Source organism: Heliangelus exortis, chromosome 3 (genome assembly GCF_036169615.1).
Source record: "Heliangelus exortis chromosome 3, bHelExo1.hap1, whole genome shotgun sequence".
In the NCBI taxonomy this organism is placed as follows: domain Eukaryota; kingdom Metazoa; phylum Chordata; class Aves; order Apodiformes; family Trochilidae; genus Heliangelus; species Heliangelus exortis.
In genome coordinates this window covers 25,840,994-25,864,238 of record NC_092424.1, presented here as the reverse complement: position 1 = coordinate 25,864,238, position 23,245 = coordinate 25,840,994, and the positions used below count along the sequence as shown (strand labels likewise).

General features: G+C 39.6%; 1 protein-coding gene across 5 annotated transcripts in view; it reads right to left on the bottom strand.

The window, feature by feature from the left end:
• The window catches only part of MARK1 (microtubule affinity regulating kinase 1), a 56,657-nt gene extending 33,978 nt beyond the window's left edge, over window positions 1–22,679 (bottom strand). For all 5 annotated transcript variants that reach the window (XR_011725065.1, XM_071739702.1, XM_071739704.1 and 2 more), the window contains exon 1: window positions 22,493–22,679. Coding sequence is in view for 4 of the 5 variants with exons in the window: in XM_071739702.1 (XP_071595803.1) it covers window positions 22,493–22,543 (51 nt within the window). In the remaining variant the exon portion in view is untranslated. The remainder of the gene's footprint in view (window positions 1–22,492) is intronic.
• Window positions 22,680–23,245: the final 566 nt, after the last annotated feature.

The following is a 23,245-nucleotide window of genomic DNA, read 5'->3' as shown; positions in this document are numbered from 1 at the left end:
GGGGTGTTAAGTGTTTCAGTATTTCAAATGCTTTCTAGTATTAGTGGCAGATGGGTACAAATGCTTAACAAGTAAAATTTAGTGTCTAATCTTTTAAGTTACAGATTTAAATGCCAGCAAATACTGTTGGCAGAAGCAGTGTCTTCTCAGGCCAGCTTTTAGATTTTGTAACAGAAAGTCAAGCTTACTCCCAGATCACTCAGTTCCTGTTAAGTGTAATGCACCAACAGAACTCAAAATAAACAATATTTTCCCATTATTCATTGCTTCAGTCAAAAAGTGAGTGTCCTGATACCTTCACAAAGAACACTAACTCTGTTTCTTTACAGACGAATCTTTTGTAGATCTTTGTTCTTAAGCTGAAAGCAGAGCCAGAAAGCAATGGGAGGTTTCATTGTTTCTCGCAATACACAACCTCCTGTTGGACTATGATGATAGCATCCATCATTCCTTATCCTTCTAACTATTTTCTTATATAAAATAATTTTTAAAGCAGTGTTTCCAACTTCAGTTTGCAATTACTATACCCTGCTAACATCCTGTAAACATCCAGGCTTACAGATAGTCCCACCAAGCAGAGCAGGGGTATTACAAGACATAAGCATAGTAGAATTGGGAAAACTAGCTAACAGCTGCAACGCAACCAGAAAAAACAAGGAATATACCACAATGAGAATATTCTTCCCAAAAGTGGCTCAACTCTGCTTACATCACCTCCAGCATTATTAATTGGTTAGAAGAATGGGCCTTACTTTAATTTTCTGTTTTTCTTTTCATTACCCGAGTCTCTCTGAAAAATGCTACTTTACCCTCACTGCTAAACCATTTTCCAACTTACTGCAGAACCAAACTAGACACATTTAGATTCAGTATTATCTGACAAATTTATTCAACCATTAAATAACACACCAGCAATAGTAATTATCGTTTAGAAGCACATAATTAAAATATTTTCTGTGGACTTGGAAAGAGAGGATGAGAAGGACAACTCCAGGCAAAGAGGCTTTTAAAGATTTCTTTAACATCGAACATTAGTTCTACATATGATAAACCGTAGCCCAAATAAGTCTTTCCTAAGAAAACGCCCTCCAAGATCAGGATTTGCATGGTGCTAATAATGAATATTATAATTGTGCCTAGAATGTGATCCAGCACTACAGCACTATGCTACACAAGCAAGTTTTAAGTCTCTGATCCTATTCATGCACACAATCAGATCGTCACTACTTAAAATACAATGACTACCAGAAGCATTAGCAACCCTGGTACCAGTTACCAATTTCATACACTCCCAAGGATTAGCCTACTTCCAGCAGATCCATGAAGGCATCTTTTAGATAAACAGCTGGATAGGAGAGCAAGCCCAATGACACAGGCAAAGCAAGAGATAGACTGACAGGATATATATTTTTAATGCAGTTTTAACAGGGAAAGCTGTTGTTTAATCATAATGGCAAGATAACAGAAATAAATCTGAAGAGGGAAAAAAATAACAAAGTTCATGCTTAAGACAATTCTTCCTTCTCAGACAAATTACCTTTGCAGTCAACCATTCTCCCCAGCTATGCCCAAAGTTGACAGAAAACATGCAGAAAAGTCAGGTTTTTAAGTATGTGAGCCACGTATGTATATGTGTATGAATATATATGTTTATAATTTGTGAATCTGAACAGCACTGAATGAAATTCAAATTACTCTTCTTAAGTCTTGCAATAGGCCTCTCTCTTGTACAGAAATATTTTGCTATTGTTGGAAATTACAGAGGAATTTAAACTGGAAACTCATCAACTTGTAGAAATCATTATGAAATCGAAATATAACAAGGCTTAGATGCTAAGGAAATTTAAAAATAATAATAAATTGCTAGGCCAAATAACAGCATCTGGGAGACTACTGCCAAACAATGGTAAAGCCAAATTCCGCAGAAGCATTCAATAGCCACACTGGCTAGAAAGCCAGACTATGTGGCTTCAAGACTTTTCTGGACCATGACAATACATTCATTCATCATGCACGAGCTACTACATGGTTATTTTAAAATGCTATTTCAGAAGAACAATCTCCAAATTCTGAGAAGTTTTTCAGAGTGCTGGAAGTAAGCTGGCTATGAAAAATAACATTCTCCTTAAATTTTATTGCTATCTAAAACCAATCCCAGCTAAAAACCTGCACTTCTTATATGGCATTTTAATTAAAAATGATGATACTTCTCTAGATATCTTGATAATATATATAATGTAGTGGGAAGTACTACCTTACAAGTACGTCACAAACATGACTCCCTGTATATTCAGTTTATGTCAGTGTCTTGACAAAATGTCAAGAAATCAACACATAGAATTAGATGTTTCTTAAAATGAAATGCAATTTTAAACAAAAAGAGGCAACAAAAGTTGTAGTCATAGTCATGTATTTTAAGAAAACAAACAAAATAATAAAAACCCATGAGGAACAAAATCTGCTACCTTTTCAGAAAACTCGAACTAGTAATTCTAGCATTCAATTTTAGATTGCAACTGAAGAAAGCTCAACTAACACTTATTGCTCCAAACTAGGCTTGTTCCTGGCGTGTTCCAGTGAAGTTATTTTAGAAAGTCAATGGCATGAAAATGACAAGTGAGTTAACTTGAGCCATTGCTTCCCGGAGACTCAGAGCTATCATCTTTCTTGTTTACCCGGGGCAGCTTTGCAGAAGCAAAATGATCTTGATCCAGACACATTATTGACAGGTTATTATCTTAAAGAAAGTGCAGAAGAACTAACTCTACACAGTAGATACAAAGTATGTGCCAAACTACTTATTCAGCATCCTTTAGCCATTCAGCTAGCAACTGTAGTAGTATACTCATGGATTATACAATGTAATTAAACTTACATTATTACATATATTAACTGCTCTGATAGCTTGGTCTTAAAAAGTCTTGAAAACCACTCTGGCAACCAAACCACAATCTTTCTCAACCAAAGAGAACTGAAGGCTTCTATAGTGCTTCTGAGTAATGGGATAACTTCTACCCATTGATCTGCCTCCACATATGCCTGACTTGATCAGAGGAACTTAGTTCTGAATTTCCCCTTCTGGAATGACCACAAGGCAAACCTCTTGGTACAATCAGTTCATGGAAGCAAAGTATGCACGCATGGTGCTAGAAAAGGCTATCATCACACTTCCTTTCTCAGTATTATCTCCTGTTCTGAAGTTTCTTGCAGACAATTTTATAGCTGTAACTCCAAACATTTTCAACCATGTGCCATCCACATGAGCATCTGTCATATTTCACAAGGTAATAAAAGCGAGTCCAGACAGAGGGAGTCTGAAGGATTTAGAAATTTATGATATGAACAACTCTGATTCACAATAGAGGGAAAGGAAAGATGAGAAGTAATGTCCTGGATACCCAGCTGGTTTCATTTTTTTAACTGCTTGCTGTCTGTAGCAAACCACCTCCAGCAAGTAGTTTTCTTTTGCTGAAGTAGCAACCAAACTAAACTAGGAGAGTCAATTTTTTTGAAACATGGTGCAACACTGAACTGCACCTGGTCCATCAGCAGTGCCAAAACAAGAGAATTCATTCCTCTCCAGGTAAACCCTGACCTCTGTACAAACACACAGTCTGCTCTTGCCACATGTCCCATCACACCATACTACGATTACTAAAGCACCTCTGATCTCAATCAAAACGTTAATAAAGCACTATCTGCTGTACTTTTTCACATCTCTTAGACATGCGAAATAGTGCTTTGGAGGGGACAACTTAAAAAGACTGAATGTATGTACACGAGTCTTCTCATAATTTATCAGTAATTAAATGCACACCAGATGGGGAATGCATGATAGAAACTTTGTTATGAGAAACCACAGCAAAACCCAAGGCAATCAACTGAAACAGGACGATATGCACAACTGAACTAAGAAAAACCTAAGAAACAAACACACTCTTCCAGGGAGGGAAAATACACACACACATACACACACATATATATACAGATTTTAAATCAGACACCAAGACCAATGCATGGCAGAGATGGAAGAGAATCAGACAAAACTGACATTTGTCTTTAACATGTACTCCTCTCACACAGGCTTTCCAGAACTGCACAAAGAAGATAATCAAACACATGTACTTGCATCTGTTTATATGAGATCTACATAATATGTAAGAATTCTAGGCATGAACTTTTGAAAGAGCTTGAAGCTATCAGCAACAAGAAAAAATGATTTTTTTAATAAAGCTGCCCTCGGTCAAGCATCTGGAAACATTTCATTAACTGATGTTGTAACTCTGAAAAGCGTTTTATATAAAACTTCTTTAAAAACCATCCAAACTACAAGCATGGAGTTCAATATATGGTATCAAGTAAGATACATAACAACTTAAATTCCTCTTAGTCATTTTGTATCTCTTTCCTTTTCTTCCCTACAGTACTATTCTGCATTTAAAAAAATTAAAAAAATACACAACAATTTCAAACTTAATAGTAAAATAATTCTATTCTAGGGTGAAATACAATCCCTTAATGTCAACACATAATAAAGACTCCTTTCTGGAGTCTAAAAGCATATGCTAGTGATAGGTAAACTTATGTAAAGCACTGAGTAAATCTTACCCTCTACTTGTGACTATGGTATCTAAAACCCTCAGAAGTTTTGGTGGATTCTTGTTGTAAAAGTATTTTTTGTTTGTTTGTTTTAAAGGTGTTCAACATAGCTTTGTGAGACATATCAGAAGTTTGTCACCTTTGAGACAGAATTTTGTTCTAATCACAAACTATACAGGATACAATGTTTACATCTCTGTACTTAAGTAATCTTCAAGACAGAAAAGAGTCCATGATCTACCCTTGCAGCACCACACACAGTTAACATAAATTTCAAAACTTCATGTACAAGGTTCTTCAGAATACTTGTAACTTTTCATATAGTGACACGAACTTGTCATAAATCCTGTCAATGTCATAGTAAACATGGTCTTGATAATTATTATTATTAGTGTTATAACACAGCAGTAATGTCACATGGAAGGGTGGAGCTCTCTATCACTTAGAATCACTGATAAAATGCAGTGGTCCTCCCCTGAGAAGTCAGTGAAAATATTTCAGAAAAACAAATACCTTCATAGTATTAAATCACGTTTTGTAATCCCAAACTCAGCTAACATGCTTCCTCCCCTCCCTATTCCCAAAGCCCTCAACCTGGCCAGGAGTGCAGGTGCAGGAGAACAGGACCTTCCTGCCTTTGTTCCATTTCACTCAAAATTGGCAGATATTTCAACCTGGCACTTGCCTTCCTAACTCATCCCAAACACACACAAACAAGATTTTCTAGGGCTAATTCAGGACAGTCATCCCATACCACCTCCATTAGTTGCTATGGCCAAACGGAACCCTTCCTGTAGCCCCAGTGAAAACTCAGACAAACCAGTGAAAAGCTGCTCAGGTAAATCACAGGTGAAACGGAGGGGAAGAGGGGAAAAGAAACAGGAAAAAGAAGAGGAAAGAGGACAAAAAGAAAAAATAAACAAAAAAACAAAACAAAAAACCAAACAACAAAAAAAGGAGGAAGGTAGAGGAAGGTAAAAGAAAAAAAAGGGGGAGAGGAGAGGAGGGATGAGGAGGAGAGAAAGGAAAAAAAAAGTAGTTTTGCCTAAAGTCATCTTATGGTTACTCATTTTTATTTGTTGTTTAGTATAGTACTAGAAGCTACAGTCAGCCCTATGAAGCAAAAGAGTAAAATATTTCCTATCTTGTCAAAATAAAATGGTTAACTTCCCTCAGCCATGAAACTTAAAAAATGATCTTTTGTTTCTGAAGAAAAGCCCCTATAGGAGGGGGAGGAAGGAGAAAGGCTATTTCTGCTGCAGCTTGCTGGATACATTTAAACACTGTTAAACACTCAAAGATCTTTCAACATTTCTTGCCAGCCACTGCTCTTTCTAAATGATCAGTTTAAGCTCACCAATCTTTTTTGGCTGTCTTCGTGAGACCTCCAAACGTGCTAGCTGAGCTCCGGGTGAGCATTCCCAGCTCACCTAAGCACATCCTGCCAGCACGCAGAGCCGCAGGCAGCTGCAGGGCACTGCCACTGAATGCACTGGCACTCAAGTTCGCACAAAAACCCTCTGTAAAACAAAAAGAAAACTAAATGCTAATGTTGATTGTTAATTGAACCGAGCAAACAAGAACAGGAACACACCCAAGAAAGCGAAACTTCTGGCAAAGGAAACTGGCAGGAGTTTTTATTGCACTTACAAATGATGTGGCCAGATCATTTTTCAACCAGCCTGATGAAAGGCAGGAGAAGAGAGGCATGAAACAGCTTACGCGGTTCAGGATTATGTCAAGCATGTGGAGCTTCTCAAACACTTGCAGGAGTAAAAGAAGTGGAAAATGCTTTAATATAACAGGGAGGAAAGGGCCATTTCTACAGTCTGGCAGCTACAATCTGGAAACCTGAGGCTTGCCTCCAGGCAAGGATAAACAGTAGCAAAAGGAAAGGTTTACTCACCAAACAGTGACCAGATAATAGTGCTAACCATCTCCAGCACTCACTACCAACAGTAAATCACCTTGGCCACCTCCAGTTTTTTCCTACAGAAGTATAGCATACACACACCTAATTGAGACCAGGCTCTGAATCCCAACACATTCTTTCTCTCAAAGTTTATGAAATGGAAATTTTTTCCTTGCTTCTGGAAGAGTCCACATGTGGCATGATGTATGCTGAAGCTGACCCAACACCAGCCACATGCCTGCACCCACCTACAACTGCACCACCACTAGGGCAGCAGGATGAAGAGTCAACACACAGCCATCCAGAGGCAAACCAACATCGGGAGTCAAACTTCAGTTAAGAGACACTTGTTCCCTTTCCACAACAAGTTTTCCTCACCTGGGGCAGGGAGGAAAAAATTAGACTTGCTTATTTTTGTTTTTTACCTGGACAGCATTTCTAAAGTCTTTACATCCCCATTAATGGATCCATCCAATGGATACAATAATGAATCTATCAAGACAGATTACCAGTTTATTTTACCTCAAGGTCTTAACTTTCTCAGAAGCAGTAGAGCCTGCTTCTGAAAAGTGATGAGATGGCCAATTAAGATATCCAGCCTGATAGCCATATATACTATTTGATGCATACTTGTCCTAGTAAAGAAGCTATAGGCCAGTACAGGAGTATGATGTTTGAGGATCATGTAAAGATATATTTCAAATGAAGTTACCAATATATGGATTTTCCAATATTCTTTTGACATACATCTTTTAGGGATATTGGGAGTCTAATCCAAAGGGTACAGAGTCTCATTTTAGTATTTCCCTTCAGGCAATACAGTACATAGTACACAAATGTATTTAAAGTTAATTTTCAGAATTAGAAGAGGAAAAAAAAAATGCATGGACCTAGGCATATAGTGCCTGTTTCATGTCCATGCACAGGAATTGAAGCCTTTGGCATGGGGGGGATATGAGGGAATTCTCCCTGACCTGGAGAGCTCTTTGATGTCCCCTTGCAACTAAACTAGAGCATACTAGTTTAGTTTTTACAATTTCAAGGCTTGATAATGTTTTCTGGTCCATCTCCTTCCGGTGTCACTAGCAAGTCTTGCTTCAGAAGACTTAAGTGCAGAGTGCCTACTGGACCCTATCTGCCAAGAAGATGCTGTTTTAATATTTAAGCCAGGACATAATCAGCATTCTGCAGACATGAGTACTTCATCTCTGGAAAACCATCCACCTTCTTATGAGGAGGAAGCACCTTAGACAGCATAGGATCTTTCTACCAATGAGCCTGCACTCCAGCAGCATTCAGTTAAAATGGCTTTGTCTACTGAAAAAAGACCAGCAGAGTCTGATCTGATAAGATCTGTCGATAAAGTTAAGCTGCTACTAAACTTACTTGGTCTTCTGAAAGCTAAACCACATTTTACATGTAGAGCAAGATAATGACAGTGTATTCAAGCCACTTTGGTGTAGTGGGACATGGTGAACTCAAAAAAAAAAAAAAAAAAAAAAAAAAAAAAAAAAAAAATCAAAAAATAAAATCAAAGCATAATTAAGACAGTCTTCTGCAGAGTGGGTTCTGTCCTATTTTTCATGCAAACGTTAATTAACAGATCAAATAAGTGTTCTCAGTTGGGCTGTAGTAACTATTTACCTTTATAAGGATAATGCTACATCACATTTCAGCTTAGCAAATATATTTCCAACCTTGCACAGATTATGCTGGCCAAACATAGTATGCCCCTTGGACCAGCTCATATCTTATGATCAAAGAGTGCACTCTACACAGAGCTCAGACTACAATCTCCTCAAAGCCCCTTGTTTCTATACTCATGCAACCACCTATTTTAACCTTTGGACTTCAATTATTTGTGATCATTACTACCAAAACTTGTACTTCAGAAATACATACAACTAAGAAGCTAAATTGCAAAAAGGAAAATAAAACCAACAGCAATATTCCTCAAATATTTAAAAAAGTATGTGAAATAACTAGAAAAACAAAACAACATTACATACTCTAAACCAGCAGACACAATAATACACTAGATACTGAATACAAACAACCACACATACACCATGGATATCTGTCAATGTATGGAATTCAAACCATAAACAGAAATCATATAAGAGTATAGCTGAGGTGTAAAAGCCAAGCACAAGAGAAAGAATGAACATAAATTAAGTAGTCCATGTTACACAAGTCAGTAAAGAAAGCAAAAGAAAAAGCAATACAGGATGCAAAGAAAATATTAAAATCAGTAGATGCTGGATTTACCCAGTCCACTACAACAAAAAGGTAATAAAGTGTGGAAGAAATAATGTACACATGTATATATAGATAAAGAACACAAGCCAAATAATCTACAGTTAAAAAGTTAAGCAAAAACTAATACATACACAAAATTAATACAGCCATTAAAACAAGCATCCAATCCAACAGTAAGAAAAAAAAAAAAAATATATATACATAAAATGGTCACCTGACTTCCTCTCTCATTTTTGACAATCAGTGGGTGAGGAACCCCAGATTTCCAGCTATGGCCTTGAGACAGTACCCCAGCCTGCATTCTGTCAAAAGTCAGACATTTCCAGACTTCTTTATCTAGATGGTGAGGTACAGCAGATAACCAGGAGCAGCAATGGTGGCCTCCAGCCCAACACTGGCAGTGGCAAATCTTGGTTTTGCTGTCACCTGGACATCAAAACACTTTGGGTATGTATCACTAGAGCAATGTGTCTTACAGTCCAGAAATCCCCAGTCAATGTGGGCAACCTAATGAGATGCTGTCTCATATTAAAATGGGAATTAATTTGATTCAGTCTTAAGGAAGGGAGAGTCAGGAAAGCAGAGTCATGGGAACCCTGTCAGCAGGTGACAGGGACTATTAATCTCCCTGCTAGCAACTGGGAATCCATCCCCAAAACCTTAGAAGAGAGTCATCCTTACTCCAGATGTCAAATGGATATCACCAAATTGTTCTAAATCTTAGGATGGGTCAGAAAGCAATGTTAAATTCTCTCTTACACCATCAGCCTGCCAAGGATCTCTCTCTTACCCACATTCCTAAGATGTTCCTTGTCTTTTAAGAGATGAGGAAAGCCACAGCCCTATAGGAGGGATAATCACATATCCCTTTACACAGTAGTGCAGTCCCTAAATTATCCCAGGCTCACCGGGAACTCCGTCTGTAATTTTTTTTTTAATGTATTTTACCAAACTAAGTAGAACCCTTCCAATTCCAGGGGATGTGAGCTATTGTGTTAAATACTTCTCATTTCACCAAGCAGCTAACAAAGAATCTAATCATGTTTTACCATCTTCCTTCCACCCAATAGCTGACTGAAATGAGGCACAGATTTCTACCCTTTCTCAAACATTCTCTGGAGGTAAACTTAATTCCAATAAATGACAACTGTACTACCTGCCAATATACTTGATAGTCTCTCTGTCTGCTTTCTCTGTTTGTCACCCAGTGAGCAAGTCTTAGAAATATCTTCAATTAAATCAAGACAATTTTAGGAAAACAGCTTATGCACCATTAATATTTCCCTTTATCATAATGACTTCAATAATCAAGTGCTATATATAATTAAGCTTCTTCACATTAGTAATTATTATATGAGGGGAATAAAAAAAAAAACAGATGGATACAGGAGTCCAGTTTGTCTCTTCTATGCTATACCAGAAGGCCTGACACCAGTAACTTTGAAAATAATTCTATTTAAACAAAATATTACACACCAATAGGAAACAGAGCTAATGAATAATGATGAAATAGGTTGTACAAAATGCCAAAATACAAAGTTTTACAAAAATCCATGCATGCAAATATTAGTAAAACCAGCAATAATAATAATAATAATAATTACTATTATTATTTTGTTGTATTTATAAAATATCAAATTTTATTTTGATATGAGTGCTATACTTCTGCAATCACTGGATAAGCAAGAATAGCTTTCTGAAAAGGGACTTTTAGACGCAGGGGGTTTTTTGGTTTTTTTATTTTATCAGTCTACTTTACTCAGCACAGCTTGAGGGATTGTATTTCCCTTAGCCTGTCTACAAACACTGCTGTAGACATACATCCTCTAATAATAATTATGTCCTCCATTGACTAATCCCAGCATTTATATTAGATTGCTCTAATTAGCATTGCTCATGTGAACATTCTGTAGATTAGATTTTTCTGGACTATGCAGTAGATGGAGCAATAGTTTCATTGTGAAGTGCTTTCATCAATTTTCTTTGTTCATGTGCATCTTAAGTTCACCACTGGAACTCTAAAAAAGCAGCCAGCCTTTTTCATTTAATATCCATTTATGAAAAGCAAATTTTAAATTTTAAAATTTACTATCCATAGGTATGCTTGGTAAAGACTACTAATTACTACTAAAGACTACTAATTACTAAACACTACAGCATTACTAATGTTTTCTGCATTGTACTTAATGACTACAATGGTTACTCCTTCTGGAGTCTGATCTTAAGAAGCAAATACTATTTTAGCCCTTCACCAAGCAATGACATTTTCCAGATTACTTTTTTTTAGCCACCCATATAGAGCCCTTACTGCAATAATAGCAGGGAGAAGAGAATCTAATTCCTGTTAGAGAAAAAATTACTAAATAAGGCCCCAAATGCTTTAAAGAATTCTATTACCTTCAATCAACAATACTATCTGGAAGAGAGATATGAGTAAATACATTACACATGTAATCCATTTGTGGAAAACAGCCACATCCTTCAGAGTAGCATAACAGGCTAAGGTAATTTCCACAAAAAAAAAAAAAAAAAAAAAAAAAAACCACACCAAAAAACAAAAAACAACCCCCCCTAAAAAAACCCCAAACCAACAACAACAAAAAAACCCCTCTTCTTAATGCACCAGATTCTCTGAATTTTGTGGGCAACACCTGCTTATTTTAAGTAATGACAGAAACATCTAAGAATTGAAAAAGATACACACAACTGAAGCCAATCATGCACTCTCAAGAGGAATTGCAAATATTTACCATTTAAGCACAAGTCATTACACTGCTACTACGTATACTGCAGTATGCCCTACACTTCCCTAACTTGATAATTCTTGCACGTTTTAATTCCTCACATACCTACTGAGTTTATAAAGAAAGTCTTTCTCTGTGAAGCACATTATAAAAGTCTTTGTCTTTTCTAAGTAATCATTATATAGCTTTGGTTACTCTGTGCTGTTATCTGAGAGAAAAAAAAAAAAAAAAAGCACAGTAACTTTACTAGGAGGGAGGGAAGGAAAACAGAGTGAGGAAAACAGTCTTACTAAACGAGTAGTTAAAGTTGTAACAACCATTTTGCCTAATCATTTCAAGAGCAGCTTCCAGAACAGAAACAACTCCCCCAAACGCACCCACAGCAAAGCATTTCTTCACTCCCTTCAGATTTACAATTCAGATTATTCCCACACTAAGAAACTCCCTGGTATTCATACAAAGTGATATTACTTGAGAAGGATAAACAGGAGCTACAACTATGTAGCTTTACTAAAGCTTTGTATTGGTTTTGCTTATGTCATTAAATGAACAAAACTGGAAAAGGTCCCAGAAAGAGAAACACAAGGAAATTGGCAACAAGTACTCAAGCACAAAATCACCTTACTAAGCAAAGTGAGGGGGAAAATAAGGGAGAGAGGCAACAATGTGATTAAGATAGGAAATTACAAGTATTGAAATAGCCAGCAACCTATTGAACATGGGTAAATGGAACCTAAGAAAGATGGCTATGGGAAAGCATGCCAAGATAAAGCTGCTGTGATGTCAGGTTATCCACTATCACCAGGTTAAAAATGAAATTTGTCAAATATTTGAGGGACTAAATACAAAAAAGTCACACACACAAATATTAGTAAAACCAGCAATAATAATAATAAAATAATAATAATAATAATGATAATACTAATACTACTAATAATAATAATAATTAATTTGATTTTGTATTTATTATTTATTGTCTGTGTGACAACCTTTAACATTTGGATTACAAATAAATGTCCCTTTCCCCTCTGAAAAAGGAAGCTTCTTGGAGACAAGATTTTTCTTTTAATTTTTTCCTAAGTATAGGGTTAATATAAAAAAAAGGTAAGAACCAACAGTGGGAAAAGGAGGAAGCTGAGAGGGTTGCTTCCGAGAGAGCTGAAAATAGCACTCAAGTGCAGTAACAAAGGCTGTGTCTCTGCTTACAAGAAGGTGCATGTTTTACTGCCCCATGAGTAAGTTGTGGGTGCTCCTGCAGAAGCACAGAGGAGCAGAAGCACTACTGGTTTTACCACGAGGTAAGCCTTGGGCAGGAGCCTTTACAGTAGGCCCGGCTAGAGCCTAATCTAACCAAATCTAATCTGTTTTCTCCAACCACATCTGTCTCATAAAAGGTTATCATTTCTCTCTAACAACTTTGCCTAATTTTGTCTCTGCTTGAGATTTTAAGAGTTATACAGTACTACTGGTTTATAATACAAAGACAATTAAACACTGTCACCAGTAATAGTATCATTATCTGCTCTTCTAAAAGACTGCCCTGGGCAACCCAGTGACTCTGTATGTTCAGCTACGCAAAAATACAGATGTGCTAACCAAGTACTTTCATGAGAGCTTCTGTCTTATTAAATCTATCTATAGCACAACTATGTATGCTCACAATACAGTTCTGCAACACAATTGGACAAAACTTCTTATGTTGAATTAATTAAAATATATAGTAAATTTGGATATCATTCCCTGTTATGATAAACATTTTTTCTACTTACATGAATTCTAAAGGCCACATGTTTAAAGGTAAAACAGGGTTAAAATTCTGCTTACTGCCAATGCACCACTAGGGTCATGGTAAACAAGGCAGACACTCCTCTGAAGTCATGAACACGTTTCATTCTCTCCTCAGTGTACCTCAGCTATGTTTCTCAATCCTTACTTGAGAAATCATTAGCACAATGAATACACATATAAGGGTATTTCCTGACTGGGCATTCAAAATGACTGAACAATTTACAGTACGGTTTACCTCTCATTTTATTTTTTGCAAGAGCTTCTTTAGCTTTGCTATCCAGCTTGGAAACTAAAACAAATGAAACTGGCTAAAGCTTACCATAAGCAGGAGTCCAATATATTGCCAGTCTTTGGAAGAATGTAAGTAGAAAGAGAAATTGTTTTTTTTCCCCAAATATGTTGTATTACTGCATTATTAATGTAGAGTTCTATAACATGCCTTTATATAAAATATTGCAAACTTGAAAAAGTTTGCATATAAAGGGCCAGGAATTATTGGTACTGAGCACTTAAATATTGAACAGCTCAGCATTAACAAAAGCCATGTTAATGTTAACCAAACAAGTGGAATGCAGACCACTTCTCATTGTGGCACTCACAGCTAAGGTGTTCCACAAGCATATGAAAAGCAAGAAAAAAGAAGGAAAACTTACTTTTTCCTGGTTTCATATACAACAAACAACATAATATGAGGACTTGAAAACACACAAGATAGCACATTCATTTCAGAAGAAAGACTGCTTTCCATGATGATTTAAGTGATGCAAAGTGACCGTCAATCAGCTGTTCTGTTAAGATGGGGAGTTTTAGAATAACATCTATTCCATTCTAATCTTCCATTCTACAGAGATGCACAGAAAACCTGCAGTTCTGGGTTTGACATAAATACACTCTATTGATCAATCATTGCAGCCTAGATTGTGGCACAGCTCCATGTGCACATACAGTTCACTGCTTTAAAAGGTTAATTGTAGCTGAACTGAACTTTGCAGATGCCTGACTATGAACATATTTTTTTCAGCATAAGTTCATGTTTTCATTGGAAACATACATAAAGAATTCCCTGAAAAAATACTCATCTGAAAAAAACAAAGCCAAAACAAAACTAACCAACCAAATTTTTCTCAGATGCCATCTCGGTTTAAAAAGAAGCAGAATAACGTTAAGTACAGAGCCATTTCCAGCACTTCTTCCATAAACTTTTTTACCATGGCAGGTATAGAGTGTTTGGTCACTACTTGGCAGAAATGAGATGACACAAGCACAGGGAATCCTGCCTTAAGAACAAGAACCACCTTATCCTCTTGGAATTTTTAACCTTAGATTTGCTGGGATGCTCACCAGAGCTTCCTAAGCTGCATCTTCACATACAGCTATGAAGTCTTAAACTGTCCTTAACCTGACCTAACCAATTCTTTGATGTTACTATTTTACTGAGTTATTTACAGAAAAAGAAAAAAAGGCAGAAATTGTCTTAGATTAAATACTACTGGCCCAATTTAAAGCTCAATTCAGCAATGAACAGAACACAAATGTTAAATTTACAAAAAAAAAAAAAAAGTAGAAAAACGCTAACAATTAAACAGGCTTGGTAGTCGATGTAGAGAAAGAGCTTATTATTAAAACTCAGAATCAGCTGCATTATATTTATTACACTGAATGATGTGAATGTTCCATGGAACTTTCCTCCTTTCATAGTTGTTTTCAGAAACATTCAATTGTGGACATTTCTTCTCTTTATCACTCTTCTGTAGTGATAGGATGAGAGGTAACAGTTTCAAGCTGAAAGTGCGTATCCCAAAAATCACAGAATATCAGGGATTGGAAGGGACCTCTGAAGACCATCCAGTCCAACCCCCCTGCCAGCTCAGGGCCAAAACTAAGGCAGGTCACTCAGAAATGCATCCAGATGAGTCTTGAAAGTCTCCAGAGAACGAGACTCCACAGCCACTCTGGGGAGCCTTTTCCAGGGCTCTGTAACACTTACTGTAAAGAAACTCTTCCTTGAGTTGAAGTGGAACTACCTGTGCTTTATCTTAAATCCACTGCCCCTCATCCTATCACAGGGCACAAGTGAGAAGAAGTTGGCCCTTCCTTCTTGATGCCCAGCCCTCATATATTTATACACATTAATTAGATTCCCCTCTCAGTCTTCTCTCCAGACTAAAAAGCCCCAGGTCTCAGACATTCTTCATAAAGCAGGTGTTTCAGTCCCTTAACCATGCACGTGGCACCCTGTTGTACTCTCTCAAGTAAATCCCTGTCCCTCTTGAACAGGGGACCCCAGAACTGGATGCAGTAATCTAGCTGAGGTCTCACCAGGGCAGAGGAGAGGGGAAGAAGAACCTCCCTCTCTATCTGCTGGATACACTCTGCTTAATGCACCCCAGGATACCACTGGCCTTCTTGGCCACAAGGGCACATTGCTATCCCCATGGATAACTTGTGCACCGGAACTCCAAGGTCCTTCTCCATAGCAGGAGAACCTCATTAGGTTCCTCTTGGCCCAGCTCTCCAGTCTGTCCAAAACTTGCTGAATGGTCACACAGCCTTCAGGTGAATCAGCCACTCCTTCCAGTTTCGTGTCATCAGCAAACGTGCTGAGAAGACACTCTGTCCCATCATCAAGGTAACTGGTAAAGATGTTGAACGGGACTGGACCCAGCACTGATCCCTGGGGGACTCCACTAGTTACAGGTTCCCAACTGGACTCTGCACCACTGATCACCACTCTTTGGGCTCTGTTGTGTAGCCAGTTATTAATCCATCTCACTGCCCATTATTCTATCCCACAAGGATGTTATGGGAGACTGTGTCAAAAGCCTCACTAAGGTCAAGGTAGCCAATATCCACTGGTTTCCCTGCATCTACCCATTCAGTCACAACATCACAGAAGGCTCTCGGATGAGTCAAGAATTATTTCCCCTTGGTAAATCCATACTGCCTCCTCCTGATAGCCTTCTTCTAGAAGGGTAGATTTAGATAAGATACTAGGAAGAAATTTTTTACTGTGAGGGTGGTGACACACTGGAACAGGTTACCCAGGGTGGCTACAGGTGCCCCTTACCTGGAAGTGTTCAAGGCCAGGTTGGATGGGGCCTTGAGCAACCTAGTGGGAGGTGTGAAGCCATAAATAAAAAATAGCATGACTATGAAATTCCAGAAATATTAAAAAAAAGCAATCCCAACCACAAAAAGTGTGCATTATGTTTTCAACAACAACACAAAAAGAATCAGGGCATGTCATGACCACAACACAAATAAGTTGTTTGAAACTTGTCACTGTCTGCAGCAACTTAAAAGTACTATTTTTAACCTGTAGGGCAGAACAGAGACTAAACGTATATTTAAAAGAAAGACTGAAGAAGATTAGAAATTTTTTTACAGGATAGTTTCTCAATGAATTTGCTCTCCTGGAAAAGTGTTTAAAGTTCTCAAACATCAGTAAGATATCAAGGGCAGGTCTATACGAAATCCTGAGAATAAGGAAAAACATCTGCAAGTACAAAGACAAATCACTGATCAAGAACATAATTTTACAGAAATCACTGTATCTGCACTTAAAAGAAATTAATAATTTTTTAGAGTTTAAAGTATTGATACCAATTAGAAGTTAGCATGAGCTCCCTTTGCTAAACAACAGCAATTGTGACAGCAGAAACTTAACACCTTAACAGCAGAAAAATTAATTTCAAAAAATAACTAGATGCTAAGGGGGAAAAAATCCTGTCTTTACTGGTGATTAAAACATTTTAAGCATGGAGTCTGAGAATTAAAAAGGTATTAACAGTAAGTCTGCATGATGAGAGACCCCTCCAATAACAGGGTTCCATGAAACAAACTCCATGTTCTAGCTCAGCATTTAACTCCAGACCATACAAGTAGTTTTCAGAATGCCAACCAAAACCAATCTAACTTTTTTTACCTATGAATCTCAAAAACACCATGAAGTACGAAACAAAAAAGTAGTACAGTTAAACTGCATTAACTCTTTATGAACTTTAACACTATATACTTTTTTATGATAGCAGGAACACTGTAGTATGAAACTACAGTTTCACTGGTTTGCACTAACTTCTTTTTTTTTAAAAAATGAAAACACAACTAAACATCTATACTGCTTGTCCCATGATTCTCAATTATTCACACAGGCTAACTGCAAAACGAGTAACATATTTAATAACAAAATGAACCTTTCTCTCTCTATGCATAATGTTCTAGCTAAACATGTTTTTTCCCCAGTGACATAGGAGCTCATTCAAGACCTTAAACAAACAAAGCCAACAAAACCCAAAAACCTGCACAGAGAAAACACAAACCTTTGCATTAAAATTTGGAGAACATACTCTGTTTTTACCATTCAAAGAAACATACAACCTAATGATGTATTTATGATCAAAGAAAATAATCTTACAAGGCAAAGACATGAGCATTCTCCACTTCCTTAAAGTCCATCTCCTGTGGATAAGAAACATACAGATGTTCTCTTGAACCCATAATTCTTGGAATCTAGGCCATTCCTCTGCTTAAGGCACTGAATGAAAGAATTCTTGTCAGATACTTTCTCCCACACCCCCTCTGTCCAAAGCAAAACTTAATTGTGCAAAAGCAAATTCAGAAGAAAAAAAACCACACCAAACCAAAAAGAACAGAGATTAAACATGGTATAACTATTATTAACCCTACCTGACCACTCCATTCCAGCCTCTTATCTCTTGCCCTGCTAATTTTTTTTTCTCTTGGAATGCAGCTATGCAGTAGCCTCCCCTATCAGGAAGTCATCCTTAACCACACCCACTTCAGAGCCATCACCCTTCCCTCCCTAGCCTGCAAGTGGGTGTGCAGGCATCAAAACTGTAATTATTTGTATGGTAATGAAGCAAATCACATGATGATAGGTCACTGGATGGTTCTTCCTTAAAACCCTCTGCCATGACATCTCAATTATTGCCATATGGCACAGGTTAGGTAAGACAAACCGCAATTCCCACATTCTTCCGGGAGTCCAGCACTCCCGCCTGGGTTGTTCCTTCTCCCCCCAGCAACATACAAAGGTCTCTGCAGCAGAATTAACCAACTTTCAGGTGTCTGAGAAGTACAAAGCAAAAGAGTACTTTGAAATTTACACAGATAGGTGACACCACAAATAAATAGTAATACCTTCAAATGATTAAATTTCAGTTACTACAGAAAAAATGTATTCTTATAGGCATAAGAGGTCCGTATTTAAAAAAAAAACAACTACAGCACTTATTTTTATTAATTTTACTAAAGCAAGTACTATAAAGCTGACTGTTGTATCTCCAAGTTCTTTTTTTTATACAGAGCTCCCTGAAAACATTTAAGAGAATGTATTACCACCATGGTTCTTTTTTTTCCCTTAATTGAGAAAAACCATTCCCCAATTTAATAGCATCATACAATACAATATAAAAGGAAAAACATAAAAGCCCCTCTTTCCTCAATTAATATTAATACAGCAAAAACAAACGATACTCTCTGGCTCAAAGTTTTGGATTCCTGTCACTATCCTCCAGTCTTAGCAGAGATGAGCCCCTAAACTAACCCCAACTGCAAGTATTTGATCAGACTGAAACATTACCTACCACAGCCTGTGTAAAATGTATCAAGAAGAAGCTGTAAATAGTTACATATACAAAATCAAAACACAGGAAGATTATTATTTTGAAAACTACTCTTAACCCTCACTTGAAAAAAATAAATCTGGTAATAAGCATGAAAATAATCTACCTATGAATTACCCCAAGTTTCCCAATAAACCATTCAATAGGAATAAGCATTTGACAACTATATTCTATTTAGTTTACTTAAACAAAGCTTTCATGAAAGAGAAATGACATTTCCAATGAAAATATTTATGGATATATGACAGAACAACATAGCACCGGGAGACACAAAGAGCAGCAAAAAGGAAAAGGGAAAAAAAATAAGGGGTAAGAATTTTTATAACACAGACCTATCAGTTACACTCCTATTGACTGTTTCACAACCACAGCTTCCCCTCCACCTGTTGTTTGTCCATTGCCAACGGTCCCTGTACCTTTCACTCCAGTTTTCTGATAAGACCTTATCAAGTAATCTGCTGCATGATCTTATTCCTTCTATACTATTTTCAGAGGGCACTGTAGGATAAAAGGAACGAAGAATTATAAAAATATGCACATTTTTCACCCATCCCATCAGGAACTCCCATAATTTCTCATGGAATGTATATTTTTACAATAGGGGCTATATCCAATTATTACAATTTTGGTTTTTTTAAATGACATCACATACTTGTATGCTCACTGAGAAAATCATACAGTGAAATTATATTTCCTTTCTGTTTTAAAGAGCAATGAAAGCAACTGGCAAGAGTCAGAGGGTGGCAGTGGTAGGGTAGTTCCCCATGATTTCATGCAGCAACCTCACACCACGTGAAAGGCACAGCTGGATGTGTATTGTAGGTTTGTACTCAGAACCATCAATCAGCTCTCTCTAGGATACAGAGTTACAGTCTGTCCCTTGAGAGTCACACAATGGAGCAGCATTGCTGAGATGATCAACCCAATGAGACAGGAGAGTGCTCTCCTGAAGATCACCATTTGCTGCAGAACCCAGGAGAGCTTTGCTAATATGTGTATTCGGGAGGTGGAAATATACACTACAAAGATGGAATTATTTACCAGGCCAAAGTCACTCACACTGCTCTAACTCCTCACTCTTTCCAACAATTTCTCCCTTTAGTTTCAACTTCATACCACCCCAGCTACCCAGAGCGTACTACCTAGACTTTCTGCATCAAGACCATCAGCGTCAACACTTTACTTTCTGTGTTCATTAGTGTTTACTAGCTGGAGAAGGCACATGAAAAAAAATTAAAAGCCTCACCTCAACCTGACAAGAGTCCATTTTGAACCAAGGAATGCTGGTGTTGGGAAGTCAGCTACAGAACACCTACTTTTCTATCCCACATTAGCAAAAGCTCTCATATAAGGGAGGTTATAGGTAGCAAAAAGGCTTCACAAGGCTCTCTGACAGGCAGAGGAAACAACCCCCTGGAGATCTCTGCTCCAAAACCTAGTAGATGACATACAAATAACAGCACTACAATTACTTTGTGCAGATTTGGGTCTATATCCTGCTTACTACTGCACAGCTCTTTACTGTTTATCTGACTAGAGGATTACATTCATTACTATTAGGTTACAGACTCACTCAGAAGCAAACGTGCCATTTTGAGTATTCTGACATCCTGTACAAAAACCTGTTTTTTGTTTTGTTTTTTTTAAACTGAATGCACTCTCTGAAATAGTAAAAATAAAAATATACTCCTAATCTATCTCTAGGTGTCAAAACAGAGCACTGAAAAGAAGCACAATAATTTCTAAATGAACTGCTAACACTTTAATCGAAGTTTTCATTCTAGAGAAGTTCATGATGGTTAAGAATATTTCCATTTGTCTTGTGTAGATGTACTCTTCAAGTCTTATGTATTGTATTACTGGATATATGCATAAATATTTGTTCTCTTCCTGTCATCTCTCTCTTATTTACATTCTTACATATATTCAAAATGGAGACTCCTAAGTCACATGTATCACTCAACCTGGACTTTATAATTTAATTAAATCTGAACTTTCACTTTGATCTTAAGGACTTGCTTTTGTTCTGACACTAACACAGGACTCATCGGTCCAGGAAAAGTAATGACAAATCAAATGCATCTGAAAGCATTTGCTTTAGCAAGTAACCATGCTGATATTGCTATGCCAATCAAACTTGCACTGACTGATACTAGAAGCTCATTATAACAAGACACCACACTAGAGTTTCACTTCTTTAACTCTATTATCTCATTTCTGTTACCTTTGGCTTCCAGACCCTCTTCTCATATTCATTTTTCATTTCATGTAATTCAGTCATCTATTCGGCAGTCACTGCTGCTTTGGCACACGCAGTAGCAAGCATTATGAGCTCCCACTATTGGCCAGAACTTCTATGGATTGACACAATACAAATAAGTACCTTCTTCAACTCGCCACGCCATATGGTTTCTTACTGATAACTTTTTTTAACGATTGCATTCGTTAAAAGTCTGAATGACTCCTTTTTCCCCCCTGCATCTTCTGCCACCTGCCCAAAGGCAGTATCCAGCACACATTCCGAACACACCTCTTTCAACACTGCTTCCCTCACCTAGGATATTTCACACCTCTCATACTACCCATTTAAATAATCACCACCGATGGACATTTAAATAATCACTAGCAATGGACAGGAGACACAGTCCAAGTTTTTAATATTTCTCAGGTACAGTGTCTGTCACAACCAGAACTAGTTATTTTCTGCGGGAAGACCACGACAACAGACAACACCACTACACTTCTACTCCATCAGGTCGGGGCAGAGCAGAGGAGGAGCGCAAAAATGTTTAAAAAGAGCACAAAGGAAAATACAAACAATGAACTCGGGAGGTACCACGGACACTACCACAGATTGTCTCAGACATAACACAAAGCAAAACAGGAAGGAATACAGTAAGAGCAACGCTGGAGACCATGTTCGAGGTGCAAACCAAACAAAGAGCGAGTACGGCTGAATCCTAGGTGAGATGGGGCCGAGTGCCAGGCAGTCAAAAAACTCATGGAATAGGTGCCTGGATTCAGGCACAGGGCTGCACGGTGTGGGACGTGTGAAGGCAGGGCAGCCCGGCCTGCAGCCCACGGAGACTGCAGGCCTCTCCCCAGCGGGAGACCGAAGGCAGATGCCGATGTGCGCCTACAGCCGCCGGCTCCAGCCAAGTACATATAAGGGCAGCCCAGCCGAACCCGGCCCAGCCCAACAACCCGTTGAAGGGGCTGCGCAGCCACAGCCGCCCGCCGAACCTGCAAGATGCCTGGGGCCGCGGGCGGGCTGGGGCGACGTGGAGCCCCGCGCGCCGGACCCGCCCCGGCAGCGCCGCATGGAGAAGCCTGAGGCGCGGGCAGGCGGTGGTGACGGCCCGGCGCTAAGGAGCGCCCGGCCTCCCGAGCTAGGGGACGGCCGCGGTCCGCCCACACCTCGGGCACCTGGCTTGGGCGGCGGGACAGGCCGGACAGCCGCCAGGTGCCAGGGAGAGCCGGCTGCGAAGGGGGCTCCGAGGGGGATGGGGTGCGGAGGAGGGAGGGAGGCCCGGCGCGGCACTCACGTTCTCCGTGTCCCGCTCGTTGACGGTGGGCAGCGGCGTCCGAGTGGACATCTTGTGGACCGCGGCGGTGCCGCGCCCGGCGCGCTGAGAGGAAGGCCGCCCGCTCTCCTAGGCCGCGGCGGAGGCCGCCGGCTGTCCTCACCGACAGCCCAGCGCACACGGCGGGTCGCGGGCCTCCTGCCGCTCTGCCGGCCCCGCTAAGCGCCCGGCGCCATGGCCTCGCCCGCCCGGCCGACCAACCCTCCGCGCTGCCGCCCTTCTGCCTCGCCGCCGCCGCCGGGCTCCGCGCAGCTGGGCCACCGGCTCCTCCTCCCTCCTGCCCGCTCAGGTGAGCGGCCGGCAGCGCAGGGGGGCCACGGCGCCTCCTCGCAGCATCCGGCAGCCGCACCGACTCCTCCTCCTCCTCCGCCGCCGCCTTGCGCTCCCTTCCCAGTCTCTCTCCTCCTCCGCCGCCCCGCGCTCCTTTCCCCGTCTCTCCCCTCCTCCTCTTCCTCCCCGACCCCGCCCAGCAGCACTGGGCCCTGCCCCGCCGGCCGGGGTCTGCCGGGCCGCAGGAAGCGGCGGGTGGTGGGGCCGGGCCCGGTAGACGCGGGTGGGCAGGCGGGCGGCTTCTGTTGGCGCCACCGTCCCTCCGCGGCACCCGTCACGGGTGGCACTGCCGTGATAGGAGCAGGCCGGGAGGCAGCGCCGGGCCTGTGCCTGAGGGGAAGTGGGCCGGGGCTGGTTGCTGCTTCGTGAGGGAGACCGAGGACG